Source organism: Columba livia, chromosome 2, assembly GCF_036013475.1.
Source record: "Columba livia isolate bColLiv1 breed racing homer chromosome 2, bColLiv1.pat.W.v2, whole genome shotgun sequence".
In the NCBI taxonomy this organism is placed as follows: domain Eukaryota; kingdom Metazoa; phylum Chordata; class Aves; order Columbiformes; family Columbidae; genus Columba; species Columba livia.
In genome coordinates, this window is record NC_088603.1 from 95,210,181 (window position 1) to 95,227,870 (window position 17,690).

Genomic DNA, 17,690 nt, shown 5'->3' on the forward strand with positions numbered 1-17,690 from the left:
GTAACCACTGCAGTAGTAACAATGCCATGAAAGACATACTGTATCTTAATCTCAAAAATTCACAAGAACGCTTCAAATTTTCAAAATTATCACATGCCACTAAAAATTTGAGACCTTAGGTAGTTATCCTTCCTTCCCACTACACTCTTCCAGGACACATTACAAATAGTCACATTTCAGATGCAGAAAAAACCCTGAATCACTTATTTTAGCAATGTTGTCATTGTGCGGTCCAACAGAGGTGTACTCTGGATATCGGAAGATTTGAATTGCTTGGACTGTCTTGGCTAGTATTGCATCTCCAACAATGACAGAATGCCCATATCCTGAGAAGGGCAAGAACACACAATACTGCCCCAGGCATTCTGCTGAGCACTTGGTTATTTTCTTCTTAGATGATTTTCTAAACCTGCTGTGGTCTGTCCATTTAGTATCACTTAATAGAGTTATCTTCCCATATACTTAACCAGTCCCCCCTTGAAACACACTGCAATGAAAAGCTAGTGTTTTGTACAAATAAAATTAGCTTATATCTTCCAGAAAGAGGGGGGAGTGGGAAATCCCACCCTCCACAAGCCATGTAAAGTATCCAAAAAAGAAAAAAGCAATCTGCATATCCGAAGTCTGGAAATACCTAATACCATCTGTAACACAGTAGTAGTATACAGTACCTGTGGCCATTTACCATCAGACTGAGCACGTCTCTTTATCTCTTCAACAGTTTTCTTGCGAGAATCCTGGTCTGACCGAGATACAAATACTGGCCGGATGTATTTGATTAGAGCTGAAGAGGAAGGAAAACAAACAAAGCAGCCTTTATTTCCCCTTTGTTTATAAAAGATTCCCCCCACCTCTTATAGTCCTCTGGACGAAAATTTTGGTACAAGTACATAACTACTTCACTATATTACACTGCACACTGAAATACTCAGTTAAATTATTGCAGCTTTATTGAAATATTTTAATGAATTCCTGTGAGGAAAACCATTTTCTCAATTTTGGTACTTTGTACTTGTTAAATTTTTAATAGACCAATACACATGCATCACAGATAATTTAAAACATGATCGTACATATTATGCATAGTTTTCTGTGACAAAGCAGCTGCGGGTGACTATAAGCCATTTCTTCCTACCACAAAAATCACAAAATCTACACCAACCCCCACCTCAGCAAAGCGGCAAGAATCTCCCTATGCAAGTACTTCCAAAGACATCCTGTAGGTCAAACAGCCAGTCTCTAGAGCTTTTCCCTTCTATGACAGTTCGGCTTGCTTCACTGAAGGTACACCAAAGATATTCCATACACTGACTATGTTATCTTTTCTGGGGAATCAGCACCCTCAAAAGAACAACAATGCTTATTTTCTGAGCTGACACCTGTTTGCCCATTCCTCATATTAGATGAATTAGATATCAGGCCCACTCTTCCTGACTCAGTGGGAAAACTCTTATACAGAGCCAGACACAAAATACGCCTGAGCAAGAATCAGAAATCAATCCACAATGTTCTCTCTATGCACATGTGTCACAAGAAAACTGAGGCCCAAAATACTTACAAAATAACAAGTAGTATACATTACTCTTTTACAGTGTCAAAAAGCACAAAAGAAGCATGTTCAAATATACTACTTCCTGCTTTTATTTAAGCAGGTTGTCTCCAAACACCATTTTATTATTTTTCTATCTTGTAATCTTATTTGATGATTTGAGAGTCACTAAATCATTAGCTATTCAATATACCTAAAATAAAAGTATAAAATAAAATACGGTATGCTGAAAAAGAACAGCGACAACTGAAAGCTTGGTTTCCTATGGATTTGTCCTGCCTGTTGAATTATGATACAAAACAGGCTGCAAGGTAAGTGCATTTCTTTTCTCATGGTTTTGACACTATTGTCATGCAGCTTGCAGAACTTAGTATCTTCTAAACCATCAGATTTCTTTTAAATACATGCGATGCCATCACATCAAACATTATCCTAATAGGCAGGGTGATCACATTAAGTCTTAGTTCTTAGAGATCAGGCTAAAAAGCTGACAGAATTCTTGTTTTAACATTAAACAGCAACTTAAGATCCTGTAAGACACCAACTACCAGGCACTTAGTGGCTAAGTCCAACAATTTAAGTGAAATTGAAACTCTCAGTCATCAGTAAAAAGCTGAAAGTACATACCAAGGGAAGACTAGCTCTATACTTGCCTTCCCTCATACACTTTTCATAGCCACTTTTGAAAACAGAGCACAAGGCTACACAGACCTTTACTTTGACCATATATTTTGATGCTCAGTAAACAGAGAGGAATCTGAAAATTCAAAGGCTGTTTCAAGTTGATCTGTGCAAGACATAGCCAGGAGCAGGGCCAAAGGTCTGTAAAGTGAAGCGGAGAAACATACCAAATAGGTGGGCAAGATGAGACTGCGGTCAGAAGTCAAGTTGAAACACAGGGAAGCCTGGAGACAGTACTTTAAGGTATTATTAGACATGAGGCAAGGAATAGGCAGGACTAGAGCAAAGTCAGGGCAGGAACAATAAGCAGCATTCATTAAAATGCTTCAGATACTGAGAAACTGAGCAACTAAAAGAAATGAGCAGAACTGTGCAATATGTTTAATTAACAGAACATAGTCTTAACCCTCTCTGCTCACCAGCTTACCTCTTTAAGACCAATTGTAACCTGGTAGTGCAGACCACAGCTCAAGCATTCGGAGATGCTGAAAGATGTGCTTGCCCACGTCCTCTCACTCGATTAAAACCATGCTTATATTATAAATTCCGGTGGGCAATGGCAGACGATCTCTCAAGTCAAAAAATTGACCTTGCCAGTATCATTATTCCAGCTTTTGCTCTAGCAGTGTCAGTCCTACTTAATGTAGTCATTCTCGCCTCCAATTTCTGCTCATTACAAGTAGTACTGAAGACACGTGACACATGCCGTACTCCACCTTCTTAGGCAGGTGCCTGCAATTTAAGCGGTTATGCCCGTAATGCACCACAACCTTCTCTTTTCAGGGCAGCCAGAATGCCACAGATATGTCAACCAACAGAACGCTGTTCTAGCAAGAAACAGCCTTTTTTAAGACAGTCTGCAAAAATTCAGTATTGCTTTAATTAACTGCAGTCATGGCACTCTGTGAGACTTGTAAAGTTAGTGGTAGTGTTTTATGAGAGCAACAATTACACACAGAAACACATAATTTTTTGCCCCAAGCCTCAACCAATCACTAAACCTAAACAGATATCTAGAACAACTTATCAGAGTTTGACTAAATGCTTGGCAGATGGAACACCTGGCAGGACAGGTAACAAGTATCCCTGGTACAGAGGCAGTGTGAATGGGAAAGTTCTCCCTGTTCCAAAGGGAAAGGCAGGAAACATGCAGTCTGTAGGACAAGGAGAGGTCAGGAGTGAGATGTAAATAATCAGTGTTCTCTGCAGCTTAAACAGTAAATTCCATGGTATTTAGATTGGTCTTTCAAAGTGTGATCTATTTCCTTGAAGGGCTTCTTGAAGGACAAAGACCCTTTTCATATCACAAAGATTGATGTTTGCTCTCACACCTGCAGTACCTGTATGAGGGCATGGCTCTATGTTTTAGCTTTCTGCTGCAGCTGTGTTGGTTTGCACATTTTCTATATACTATAGTTAGTAACTTTCATAAATGCTATAAACTAAGATGCTTAAAAAGAAAAGTGATGGTGGTTTATGCATTCCAGCAGCAGTTTAAATGAGAAGTAATTGTTACTGAATTTAAGGTGAAAAAAATAATCCAACAAGTCTAGGATTCCAACCCAAACAATAAAAGCTGTAATACACAGGTGACAGTGCAACTATTTTAAGTCTCTTCAAGAGAGATCCTGTGATGACTGAAACATTGCAGGACCATCTGGGTGCCCACAGCCAGAAGAAAACATTGAATTTTTAAATGCAAGTTTTTTTTAAAGGAGAGGATGAAATGAATAAGCTTGGCAGTAACTTCAAGATGCTCCTCAGAATTGAGGAGCTTAGTTGCGTACTCAAGACAGGCTACCATGCCAACATAGCATAGGATGTCGGCATTCAAGCTGGTGACCTTAACATTGTTTAAGCTGTTGATTTACAGCATATAAAGAAATGAAATCTCTAACAATTTCAGCTTACAGCAGGTTTATCCAAAAGGGACTACTCTGGTGAATCTCACAGTATTTAAATGGGAGACCCTCACTGAAGAACTATGAGTCTACCACAGCTCTCTTCCTTGTGTGCTTTGGAAGGGTGGGGAGGGGAGGAAGCAATTGGGGTGGAGGACTTGAGGATTAGATTGCATAACAGACTTGATGAGTAAGTAATTTGGCATATTTTAAATTCCAAGATTAAAATATACCCAGCTATCACAGCATAAATATTTCCCACTGAATTGCTTATTTGTTGTTTTTTAGTCATGATGCTCAAGAAAGGCCTATAAAGCACTTTCAAAATATGAGCTTGAACGAAAAAAATCATCAGTTTACTAGATGTGGAACAAAACACTCACCATAGGACTGTTAGTTTTTATAGCACATGATAATTCTCTTCTGTATTCCACCAAGTACAAATGACCTCGTTCCCCTTTATAAAGTTAAGCTAACATATTCCCCATTCACTTCACAGATAGCAACTTTATTTCAGAGGGTGAGGTTATAGACGTTGAGAAGTTGCTTAAAGTTTATGTTAGCTTACCACCTTATATTTAGTTTTTGAAAGTTCAGACCACAGATATTCAAATCACAAAAGTTGTCCAACAAAATCCCCACCAAATCATATTTACTGACAAATCCCTTTTCCTTCGTATTTCTGCAGTAGCACTGACCAGTTCAGCAGTGAAAAATAACTTATCCAGGTTGCTTTGTGAGCCAAAAATAAGGCTGTGAACTATCCAGAACTTATGCAAAGAGCTTGTCCTGACTTGAAGTGGGGTGCAGTAGACAAAGCAGGAAAGTTCAAGGACCTGTGCTGACGAATGATCTAATCTAACTTCTTGAGCCAATGTAAGGTGCAACAGATTCATCAATATCATCTTCCCTGGGCTGCACACTTTACACTAAAGTGGTCCGGCAAACTTCTTATCTCCAACCTACCAAAACTCTGGAAAGTCATTGTGCAGAAGTATATGTTGCTCTTCAGCATCGTGGTGATGTTCTGGCACTCTCTCCTTATCAGATATTTATTTTTTTTATGATCATTGAAATCTTGTTTATGTTTGGACAAGCAGTTCCTCCCCAGAGTTTGTTAACCTAGTGTGTGTGCCAAGTGGGTAATTTTCTTCACCACTGACCACTAACTGAGGAGGTCATAACTCTTCTGTCAGAGCAAAAGAACATGTTTTTAATTTGTTTTTTCTTTGTTTTCCTAAAAAGAGGGAAGTTGTCTTGAAGGAGTCACAAGACCTAAGACTGCTTCTGAAACTGGACTCTGTGGTTCTGGAGAACTGCCTTAAAGTTAGAAAGCAATAAAACATTCATACACACAAACGCACTTGTGGAATACTTCCAACCCCATAAAGCGGGCTTTTAATCTGGACTTAAAAGTGGACAAAAAGCATAATATTCCATGACTGGCAAACCAAGGGTACAATAATACATGCAGCTGCTTTAAAAACCTAGTTAAATACTTTCAGAACCAATCTTTGTAATGAGCTAGCAAGCAGATCTTTTTGTGACTGCTAAAGCACCTGATCCCTCTGGTACCTAACATGCCATGTCCTGATAAACACTGTCATTACATCAAAAGGCCAACTTATGTATATCATATTTGAATATTTGGGATGAAGATCTGTTCTTCACCCAAAGTCCTCATCCTTAGAAATCTTTGAATTTCCTCTGATGCTTCACTTTTTACATGCTGAAGTCTGCTCACAGAGTTACATGAATATAATTTATTCAAAACTTCCCATAAGATTCTGAATGATCATTAACAAGACTCAACAAATAGCAAGAGCAGGATTACCACTGGTTGGGTCCATAACTTCACTGGAGATGGTTCAACAGGTTTGCAAGACTTAGAAAACTGAAAAAACAATTCTGACCTCTCTGGGATAAATTCTAGATTAATGTCTAGAGTGTTGACAATTCACTGCACAATCCAAGAAAAACATGACCACCTTTTTACAGTATAAGCCTAAGAAAAATACCAGTGGTCCAAAGACACAAAATACATTTTTTATGTGAATATGTACATAAGTGTAAATAATACTGGAATTAAAATACTAGATCAAAGGAGAACATAGTACCCTCTGCTTTGCAGAAAACCTCTTTCAAGCAGTAACAGAAAAGTCCCAACCTCACTGGAAAGATTTCACTAAATTTTTAGTCACACTAATCATTACAGTGGCTACTTATATCTCAGTTAGGGTCCATTTAATTTAATAACAAAAACTGCTGTAATTAATGTTGCTCATATAAAAGTACTCCTCTAAAAACAAAAAGGGGTTTTGAACTCTGAATCCCAGTTACGACCTTTGCTGTGCCTTATTTAGGTGGCATTTTTCTGAACACTTCATCAGGGACTACATAGTTGTCGTGGCCGCATGACAAAGTCAATGCAGCTATAGAAGACAAAAATACTCATTTACTTGACTGCGCTGTACATTTCAGTAATATTCCATCAAATCACTATACATAATTTTCTGAGGTTTCTGTTTTTCTGTAACTGCTTTTGCTCACACATGAACAAAATTGAGTGAATTTTTAAAATTAATTGCAATAAGTATAGACTTTAAATTGAATCCTTTAAAATTTACCTTAAAATTAAAATAGGCATATAGGAAATAGTTTGAACTAATTGATATGCACTATTTTTGCTACATTCGGTGTAACCACATCCTCCATATCCCTACAGATTCTCTTCAGGCTTTCCCCCTAGTCCCCACTCAATCTATTACATGGGATAGGTAAGCAGCTATTAAGCATTCTGTTAAATGCCATTTCAACACATTTCAGTAAAACAAGGCCCTGAGTTACCCCATCTAGTTTGGGTCCTCTGAACAGTTCAGCTGCAAGTAAAGGAGAGCTCCACACAGTACAATACTTTATTTTGTTTAGCTAGCAATTAATAAACAGACAATTGAGTCAGCTGAGAAAGAAGATAAATGTGCCACTGCTTCTATGGCTGGACTGCTGCTAAAGCCCACGTTGGCCTGGATACACCTAATACTGCATAGAAGTATCAACATACCATCTCACAACTTCATCTTCTTTCAGTATTGAACAGGGTAGTTCAATTTCTTCGTTTTCACACTATGCTTGTTTGTATAAATTTGTTTTTAAAAACATATGCTTACACCCTTTTTGTTCAAAGCATCTATTCATTTCTATATAGATTTTTCACTACCACAAACTTTTACGAAACTCTATTATAGTCAGATAGTCAATGAAATCAAGATACAGCTACACTTCTGGCCTGAATTTTAACTCAGAGAGAACTTCATACCAAGAGATTACCTACATGAAGCTTCCAGATGTAACCACTCAAGATTTGTGGCCATGTCTCAGTGTCTGGTTTTGAACATGTCCTTAGAACCGCATTGTGTAATGAAATTTTAGGAGTATGTCAACACCAACAGCCTCATTCCACATATTTGAGAAGGAACTCAAAGCTTTTGTTTAGACTTGAATTTAAGAAGTCCCTACCCAAGGCCAAAGTAAAATCTTTTGCCCTTTTTATACTACCCTTAAAATCTGCACAATGAGACACGGGAAGATTCTTTGAACGTTGCTGGTCCCTAAACACAACACAGTTTTTTTTTCCAAAATTCTTCCACATAGACTTTGGTTAGAAGTCTACAAGCCTAGAAGCTTACACATTTTTTTGGCACAACTGCACCAAAAATCACCTCTCTCAAGACTTCCTAAGAATCTACATTGATAATTCCAAAGACAGTGTTCAGACACTATGGACTTGGGCTTCCGCATTTCTTCTGACTAAATCTGAGTGCACAACAATCTGCCCTCACTCATCTCTCACACCCTGCCTGAAACAAAGTTATTTTATTGATGCATGAAGGATTAGCAGCACTCCCTCAAGGCAGGGTACTGTTCAGAGCAGACAACATTCCAAAAACACATTTCTGAGATGGCACCCCAGCTCACACCAAGAAGGTTTTGGTGGACATTCTCGATAGTCTCACCCTTTGCTTCTGCAGCCCCATTCTAACTTGCTTTTCTATTTGTTGGGTCTTAAAATGGTGAAATTTCACCACCAATTTAACTGTGAGTTTTGTAGGATTGTTTTGACTTTCTACAATGATCCAGCTTTGGAGAATGGGGGGGAAAAAAACCCACATCCTCCACAATTCCTTCTATTGACATTCAGAGTAGACCAGTAAAATAAAAATCTCACCATATATTATCACGAAATTTTCTTTGTGTTTTCAGCCTTCTCATATACAACCAACCAACTTACTAAGTAATAATTTTTAATTGTTCTTGAAAAATTAAGTATTTGCCAACTTACTTCCCCAAATAGGAATATCTTTGCTTTCTGCTTTCATCACAATGGAGGCGAAGGTCATAGTTACTGGAATGGCATCGAAGTAGGAAGAATGAGGAGCCACTGTTAATATTGCTGCTTCTGTCGGCAATGCCCGTGTGCCTTTTACATTTATCCAGTGAAATCCACCAGCAAGCCACATCATTCTCATGATCGCTTTCAGCAAAATATCCACTATCCTGTGAAGAGTTGAGAAAACAGTTATACTGCCACAGGAATACCTAACAATAATGGAAGGAAAAACATTACATAAAAAACTCTGCAAGCATGACAAAAGTACAGATGGGGTATACTGCCTAAACAGAGCAGAAACACTGCATAGATCTCTTGTTTTTCTCAGCAGATTTAGGACCACTTTGCAAGGTAAGACACCATCCAGTTTAGTTTCAGGCCTGAGTATTAATGCTTCTTAATCACAGTAAGATTGGCATTTATTTTATCACTAAATTAATTTTGATTCAGACTATGACTGTTTAGTTTCTTCTATACAATGTCTAGTAATGCTTTCCCGTAACACCAAAAAAAGCTCTAATAAACTGAGTCCTGAAAAATGCTATTAGGGTATTGCTAGAGTACAACAACCCTGATTCCTGGGCTTGAGCTTACTCAAACAAAACAGTGGAGAAATGTAGAGCAGAGATTCTCAAACACAGGGTTGCCCACAGAACACATCTGGGAGCTTTGGAGGTATTTTTACTTTCTTTCCTTTTCCCCATCTCCTCCTGAAGTGTTTTTTTGTTTGGTTGGGTTTTTTGTGGCTTTTTTTCTGGGGTTTTGTTTGCTTGCTTTTTAAACTGATGGTCATGAAAAGAAAAACATTTACTTTGAACCAACAGTGCAAAAACCAAACACCACAAATTGTTATACTCACAGGAACTGGAGGCTGGAGAGCAGGGTGACACTGAAAACTGGATGAAACGGGGGAGGGACAATCTAAAAAGCTTCAAAATAACTGCATGCAAGATTGAAGACAGTCAATTATTCCTTTAGTTATATGGGTATCATTCCAAATGAAATGTAAAACTGGTGATACAAATATAGAATCAACTTCCCTCACGCTAGTGCCAGTTCCTAATTTAAAAGTTCGCTACAGAAGAGGTGATACACTCCTCCTTCCTTGCTCATCAAATGGCAGTTTTCATGGATGGGTTAACTCTGTCTTCCTTTCTACTCTAATTAGCATTCCAGTATCAAAGCAAGCACAGACTTCTATTAATAAACATCAAAGCATGGGGCAAGCCCTCAGAGAACCAACAGAAGTTGTCAATTCATCACAGGGTAGCAAACAATGCGGTGAAGCTGTTTAAAACAACAATTTAGAATATGACATCTGGGCACGTTCCGCAGTGTCAATCTTTGTAAAAAGAAGTTGACATTACAAGAATGATTGAAATTGAAGGATGTCACAATGAAGTTTCACACTACATCCTCAATAAAGATCAAAGACCAGAGATGGGTCACCTGGTAATTCTTGGGTCACCTGGTAAATCAAACAGTTGGTGTATTTTTAGTCTCCCATCTGAGGAACGTGTTTAAATAACAATTTTTATATTTGTCTTTTGAAGAGAAAAGCAGGTCTGTGAGACAGGCATCAGGTGTTTGCAATCTTCTCTATTTCAAACTGCTGAATTAAATAATGATTCTCTCAGTATTCCACCATATCAGTAACTCACTTTCGCCACCAGGAGAGGGGTTTTTCAAGGTCTTGCTCATCAGATCCCATCGAAGCAATGAATGCAAAAGGCCAGGCCAGCAACATCATAAAAGCAGCAAAAAAGAGTCGGATAGGAAAAAGAGTCAAGGTCATGATGGCAATCTGCAAAATCCAAAACAAATGCATTATTCTAACACAATCTCAGACCGAAAAAGTCAGTGATTCCCGGAAACAGATCTGAAGTCATAGCTTAAAAATAACCAACATTAAAATGAGGAGAATACATTTCAATTCCAAACAAATAAATGTGGTGTATGCATAACAATTTTGTATTCACCAATTTAGCTGTATCTGAAACACAGCACACTTTAAAGCTAATGCAGTCTTCGCTTTCCACACTTCTTCAGACCCGATGTTGAGCAGTGAATACATCGGCATGCTCTTTTCCCTTTCTGAAGCCTCACATTAAGTAAATATTTAGCATGGGTGTGTTGTAAATCTTACTGCACTACAGAGAAGTCAGTTCATCACAGCAGCTCGCAGCCAGTGATGTGCACTACTTCAGCAGGGCGCATTCACACGCCAATACAAGGCCCAGCCTGGAAACCTCCTCCAGGACTGGGCAGGCACTGGTTCCTCTGTAGTATGTGCTTGGAACCAGAAGCTGTGGGGAACCACAGTGGGGAACCCTGTACAGAGACATGTCTGGACAAACATCAAGGTATGAGTTTATGTTCCAGGCTTGTGCTAATGGGCACAACACCCTGGAAAGCGGAGGTTTTCAATAAGTTGTCCTGCCCTGTGAAACCACAGTGAACCTAGTTGCTTCTGCACCTCCTTCCAGTACTCTAGTTCTCGGAGAGCTCATTTCCAACCAGCCAGCCCTCTGCCTTCAACTTCGGTGAAAAACATGACATGGTAGAACTTCTCCCAGTCTTTTAAAGAATTCTCCCCAAAGTAGCATCTTTCCCTAGCTTTTTGGAGTTGTCACCAACTGTCCTTTAGAAAACACAATTCAGCAACTATGCGTGCAATGATCCACCTGCTACAGGAAACAGTTCCAGGAGCCAGAGTCCCATCTTCCTCACTCAAAGGACAGGAAAAATAAAAAAGCTCTTAAAGTGGAAGAGGATACAGCTTCAGATGACTAAGTGAGAGAGGGAACCGAAAACTGTTTAAAGGTGACTATGGTAGCACCAATGCTCCTCAAGTTGTACAAAGGTGGCTAGCAGAAGATGGAGGAGACACCATGAAACAGAAAGACCATGTAAAGAAATAGAATTCAACATGAAATATGCTACATATTCACAGGTGCACTAGATGAGGTAGAAAAGCACTTTCCAGTATCAGAATGGCTAGGCACGCATGAGTAACGAGGCATAAGGTGCTGTCTGATGTTGTACTTCATCTGATGCATCTCCAGGCTGCTGTGGAAAGCATTATTCATATTCTTCTCTTCCCTGATGTAGATCTAGTCATCATGCAGCTCAGTTTTCAATTGATCAGTTCCTGCTTCCTCTCACTTCCCAAAACAGCTCAATAACCAACTCACCAAGCACAAATCTGTAGATCTAGGGTAGAGGCAGGGAACACACAGCAGGAGAAAACCCTAAGCTACTGCAATGCCACATTTTACAGTGGTTGTTCCAAGTGGCACCATCATCTTATAACAACCACAGTCTCACTCCCCAAAACAGGATTCCAGGCCCTGGGTGCAAGTTTGCAGAATCAAAATAGAAAGGATTATTTTTTTCTTAGATAGGTTAGTTTCCCAGATGAAAGAGTTCAGCTTCCTAAACTGGCAATGGTCAGATGAGCACTGAAGTCCTACTGACTCATGCAACTCTGTACCCAGAGACCAAAAGACCACCATGCCTGGCAACAGCCAGGGGAGCATTCATCTGCAAAGCGGAGAAGAGAGAGCACTTGCCTTCTAAGCTCCTAAGATGAGAAGGACCAGCTGTCAAGAAAAAGGGGAAACAAAATGCAGGTGAGGACACAGTCCTCTGGGATTCACACCCTCTCCCTCCAAGTCTCTTCCTATACCAGGGCAAAGCAGAATGACAGGCAACTGGTGATGAGCTATTCAGGCCTTTGCATCTGTGTAGCAATCCTCTGTATCAAGACCACTTGAGTCAAATCACAGAACAGAAGCAGTAGTTGCATCAATAAGGCTGTGAAAGATGGAATAAATGTGTAGAAAAGGCCTCCTGATTTTCTACGTCCAGAAACAGTAGTAGTGGAAATGGCCAGCAAGAAGCAGTTCCAAGTATACAGATGTACAGGGTCTGGCTGTTACACCAGCCTCTTTTTCAGCAGTACCTGTCCACACAAGAAATTTGGTAGGAGAGAGAAGTATGTTCGGCCCATGAAGAAGGTTAGGAATCAACAAAGACATTAACACTTGAAAAGAAGTTCAGTCTATATCTACATTCACACACATTACTGAGTAAGAAAGCTTCTATCCTGTAAAAACTAAGTACAACAGTAGTACAAGTGTCAGACAAAAAAAGGGAGAAGATCCTGCAGTAGTGGCCACTGTCAGAAATCAAAATGCAGGAGACATGCACTCCTGGTCTGACCTTGTACAGACATCTGATTTTAGTGATCATATTTCTACATATTTAGGACATTCACTCAGACATGTTTTCTAGTAAAATTCTACGAATTCTATCTGGTAAAAAGTTATATGTAAACACCTGTGTTTTGAGACACATTTTAAAAATCCTAAAGGTCTGTCTAGAGCTGTACCTTGGGAGGTTCAGCTCATGACCAGTTTTCTCAGAGGGGTTTGACTACAGCTCATTTAACACTTTGTGGTCTACAGGACCCTACTTACTTTTTCAGGAGCTGAAGTGTATGTTGTAAAAGATCCATGGACAGCAGAAAGGGGGAAGATGGTCTTACAGCTCATAACAGAAGGCTGCCATGGGAAACTGTACTCTTCTATCAGAAGGGCTTCAGTCTGCTGCAAGGCAAATCACCCTAAATAGTTATCACAGGTTCTCCTCATTCAGAGACCCTGAATTCAGATTTGTGTATGAACCTAAGTCCTTTTTAAGTTCTCCAAAACATCCTACATATCTAAGCACTGAGCAAGGCAATCACAGAGTTCCTTTGTTTCTCCTGTATGTCTGTTTCTTGTCTTGAAAGTCAGTATCATAACTCTCATGCACAGAGAAGCTGCAAAAAAGTATCATTGCAGTTAGCGATACAGTGAGAAACATAGTTTAAAAAGTTTATTCACAACAAAATTTCCATGACTTATTACAACGTGACCATCACATATTGAACAAAAAAACCTGAATAATGAATGGCACATTTAACATGGTAGAGGGTCTGATTTTTCTTTTAAACATACCAGATAGAGACTACACCTTGCCCCACACTTTAATTTCTTCACTATTATCATCCCTACAGCCTCAATTCACCAAAGATGGCACTGAGAGAGCTAGGAATTAATCCCTGAACAATTCTCTCACTACCCACTTTCCCACTCTGCAAGTTCCCTGATTGACACAATCACGGAGATAAATACAAGAGTAGAAATGTTCATGTGTAACTAAGCGAATCTAACAGATCATTGCTGCTAAAGAAGGTGGTCCTGTTCACTTTCCCCTCAATCTTTCCCTTGAGTCAGCTCTAGCATTTACCTGAGCTTGCAATAAGCCAATGCAACTCAATTGAGCAAAAAAAAGCAATCCCAACAAAATAAAACAATCAGATTACAGAAAAACACAATAAACTGATGGTTTAATGAGACAAATCAGTTCACCAAGACACCAAAGGAACTCCAGCATTGGTGCAATAAAAGGGCCAGAAACACTGGAAGCAAGGAAAATGGCATTGTAACGTGTTTTTAAGTGGCAGGAAAACAAAGATACTAATATTTTGTGACAGTTCCAGTAATGCCTCTGCCTGTTCTGCAGAGGTAACTAGAATCAAGAGCTTTGACACACATGACAGGTGCCCAGAGGATGTTAGGATAAGCAAGGTTAATGAAATCATGTCTGTATTTCTTCCAGAAAGGATCTTTTTATTATAGGTACTGAAATAAAACACGTAGCTTCAAGAATGACCCCCACTGTCACCCTCAGATCAGAGAGAAATAAACATTTCTACAAGAAGCATAAAACTCAGTTTTAAATAGCCTTACTGCTTTTACACTCCTGTTACCTCCCAGTTTTATAAAGCAAATAAAAGAAGATGTGAACAATTCCTTGACATTCAAATGGACTTTTGCTGTTGTTCTTCCTCTTTGCAGTTGTTTTGTCCTCTTACTTTCTACTTTTTTTTTACTCCCACAATCTCAGGCTAAAATGTTCTGAAATGCACTTACTTTGAGCTGTGTTAATGGGCTAAAGAAGCTAATCTAACCTCTTGCAGAGTCCATGATGAGTCAGGGATGAGGTACTGGTGAAGATAATGAGGCCATCTGACAGAACTCCAGCAACAGAAAACTGACCATTGGACAAAGCAGTCTTATCTCCCATTCTCCTGTGCTCACTGACTTCTTCATGTACCTCCAGTCCCCACACATTCCTAACCTTCCTCGATAGGCTTTGCAATCCCAGAACTCACCCCATTAGATTCACAGGACAGACAGAAAAATCTGTGACACAATATGTACCTCCAGTTGAACAGGAAGTGAGTTCAGCTGTAATACTTCATACCAAACTCAGTAACAGGCCAGGATTACATGGAAGAGAATGCACACTGCTGTAATTGACTGGAAAGCAGCCTCTCAAGAAGTCTCCCTTCCTGGGAGAGCAGCATGTCTCATAAGCGCAACCGTTCCACAGCTCTTTTTTAATAGCCTCTATCTCAAGCACAACTTTTCTTTTAATCAGCGAAGAGGTTAGGGGAGCATGATTAAGGCAAAGCAGAAAATCTATCACAGTTCTCTATGTCAGCTTTTGTGCTTTTTCCCTCTCGTAAAACTGCACAAATAAGACAGAGAGAAAAGCTGGGTTAAAGAACTCTGTGCCTCTGTACATCAGTAACAGATTGCTTACTTTAAAAGCAAGACAAAGCCACACTCTTTGGTGAGGCTACTCCATTGGTCTGCACACTGTAAAAAACTACAGAGCTTTAAACACATCTCACAGTTCTCACTGAAAGTAATAAATCCTTGAAATCCAATGGCAAAGCTCATGTCTCATGCAGATGTACAGGGCAGCCCATACAGAAAGCAAGTATCTTTTACAGCCAGTCACCTCGCTGGCAAAGCAGCTAAAGGTCTGTTAGGACTAACAGCAGTTCAGTAATGCTGTAGCTCATACGAGACCCAATACTGCAAAAACTATGAAACTGGTACTCTGCACTCCCAACAGTATTTTTAAAATTCCCTATAAATAACCAAGTAGAAAACAACATTTAAAAGATACATTAACACTGCAAAATAAAACACTTATAATTAGATAGAATCCTAGTCCATATGAATGCATGCTGTCTTTGCTTCTCTCTGCCCCCTGAAAGTCTTCTATCTCATTACTTACATAGAAAACATGACTTAGGGAACAAAATAGGATTACATGGAAAAGAAATCATTACAACTGTGTAATTTATTGAAGAAGCTCTAGGTATAAACTTAATGAGGCAAATGGCACAAACATTTTCTCTCTTTTCCTATTCAAACAACAATTTAATCAGTAGTCACTGAATTCAGAATTTAACTGTATCATCCTTGGAAACTTAATTTAAAAAAGTAAAAAAACTTTTACACTGGGGTGTATTATGAAATCCTTGGCTGCCAGATACTTAACATGAGGCATATTTGGATATTTTGTAAATCAGGCCATACATGTCTTGTGTCAAGTATCTGGACAGCAACAGGGCAACACAACAATGAACTTCGCTCAGTATGTAAATTAAAGTAAAGTTGGATCTAAATCACCTTGATCCAAGAGGTTCAATATTAGTGGATCATAATTTCAATGTTGATAGGTACTGTTGGCTGTTAGGTCCCCAAAACAACAACTTTAAGGAACTGACGCATTACTGTGATTAAAGAAATAGAAATGGCCAACTCCTTACTAGGTGAGCCTTTGATGGTATTTCTCCATCCAGCAAGTGACCCAGATCTTACCAAAAGCCTAAGACAAGGGCCATGCATTCTGAATATCCAACCACCTACTGCTTGCTGTGCGAGGTAAGTGAGGCAGTGGCACGGAGGGGAAAAAAAAAAAAAAAATAAAAACCCCCACACAACACATAACTGCAAATTCGCATTTTAATACCGATTATTGTCATCTCATGCTACCTGTACAATGCGTAAAATATGCCACAAGGATTATTTACCCAGGGGCCAAACTTCGGATGCACGGGATGGCTCGGGCCACACACCTTAACTTGATGCTGGAAACAGTGCCTCCGCAGGACTGCTCCCCTACCCCCCATTTAAAAAAAAAAAATCCATTTTTCGTAAAACAATTTTTTTTTTTCCTTTTAAGAAAGCAACGGCGGCGAAGTTGCGGAACACGCCCTCGGAGCGGCGGCCACCACAGCGGCCGCTACAGACCCCATGCCTCACGGCCGCCTCCAGCCCCCCGCCCGCCCTGGCACCACGCCGCCCCCGACTACCCACCCACCCGCCTCAGCCCCCGCAAGCCCGGCTTTGCGCACGCCTCCACACGCACCGGTTCTCCCTGGTCCCGCCGCCCCCGGCGGCTCACAAAGCGCCGGCGGCTGGGCACTCCGCCCGCCGCAGGACGCGGCCCTCCAGCCGGTGCGCGGCGGGGTCCGAGGGGAAGGAGGCGACGGAGGGAAGGGAGGGGGGAAGCCGGGCCCTGCACGCCCCTACCTTGGCTTTCTGCAGGGGGCTGAGGCGCAGCTGGTGCACGAAGGGGCTTCGCGGCGGCGGCCCGCGCTCCCGGCTGCCGGCCACGCAGCATCCACGGCCGCGGCTGCTCAACTTCATGGCGGGGCACGGTTAGGCGCGGCCCAGCGGGAAGAGGGCGCGGGCGCTGCGCAGCGACCGCTAGCTCCTGAGTAGCGGCGCCGACAGGCGGGCGGACGCCGGCGGCCGGCTCCCTCGCCACTAGACGCCGGGCCCCGCCCTCCCCGGGGCCCGCGCATGCGCCGTGCGCGCCGGTTACAGCGGCTCAGGCTGGGCGCCGGTTTCCGCGTCGGTTGGGGCGGCGGGGAGGGGGAGAGGGGCGCGCGCGTGCCCGCCTCCCATTCGCCGCCTGCCGCCGCCGCGCGCGCGCTCGCTCGCCACCCACCAACCGCCCCAACCGTTCCCCTCGGGGCATGCTGGGAGCGCGGCCGCGTTCCCCCTGTCACCCGTGGAGACCGAGGGGGGCGTCGCGGGCGGCGGGGCTGAGGGTGCCCCAGGGGCTCGGGAGGTGACGGGGATCTGTCGCCCCCGTTCAGCGTGCGCCTCGGAGCCGGGGCTGGCACTGCGCTCGGGCCCCAGAGCGAGAGTACTGCTGGGCATGGGGGAGACGAGGGGGAAATTTTGAGAAAACCATGAAACAGAAGGGATGAGCAGAATCTCTCTGAGGTGGACGGGTCTTAGATGCTATACAA

The 17,690-nt window shown here is 41.4% G+C and overlaps 1 protein-coding gene across 2 annotated transcripts in view; it reads right to left on the reverse strand.

The window, feature by feature from the left end:
* The window catches only part of LPCAT1 (lysophosphatidylcholine acyltransferase 1), a 61,770-nt gene extending 44,541 nt beyond the window's left edge, over positions 1 to 17,229 (reverse strand). Inside the window, exons 1-4 of one of the 2 annotated variants that reach the window (XM_065052903.1) lie at positions 16,963 to 17,229; positions 10,180 to 10,322; positions 8,471 to 8,685; positions 672 to 784 (exon numbers count right to left, since the gene is read on the reverse strand). In XM_065052903.1, the coding sequence (XP_064908975.1) occupies positions 672 to 784; positions 8,471 to 8,685; positions 10,180 to 10,322; positions 16,963 to 17,079 (588 nt within the window). In that variant the 5' untranslated portion in view covers positions 17,080 to 17,229. Of the gene's footprint in view, positions 1 to 671; positions 785 to 8,470; positions 8,686 to 10,179; positions 10,323 to 16,460; positions 16,484 to 16,962 lie in introns of those variants that run through there. The other variant, XM_065052904.1, reaches the window with a different exon arrangement.
* Positions 17,230 to 17,690: the final 461 nt, after the last annotated feature.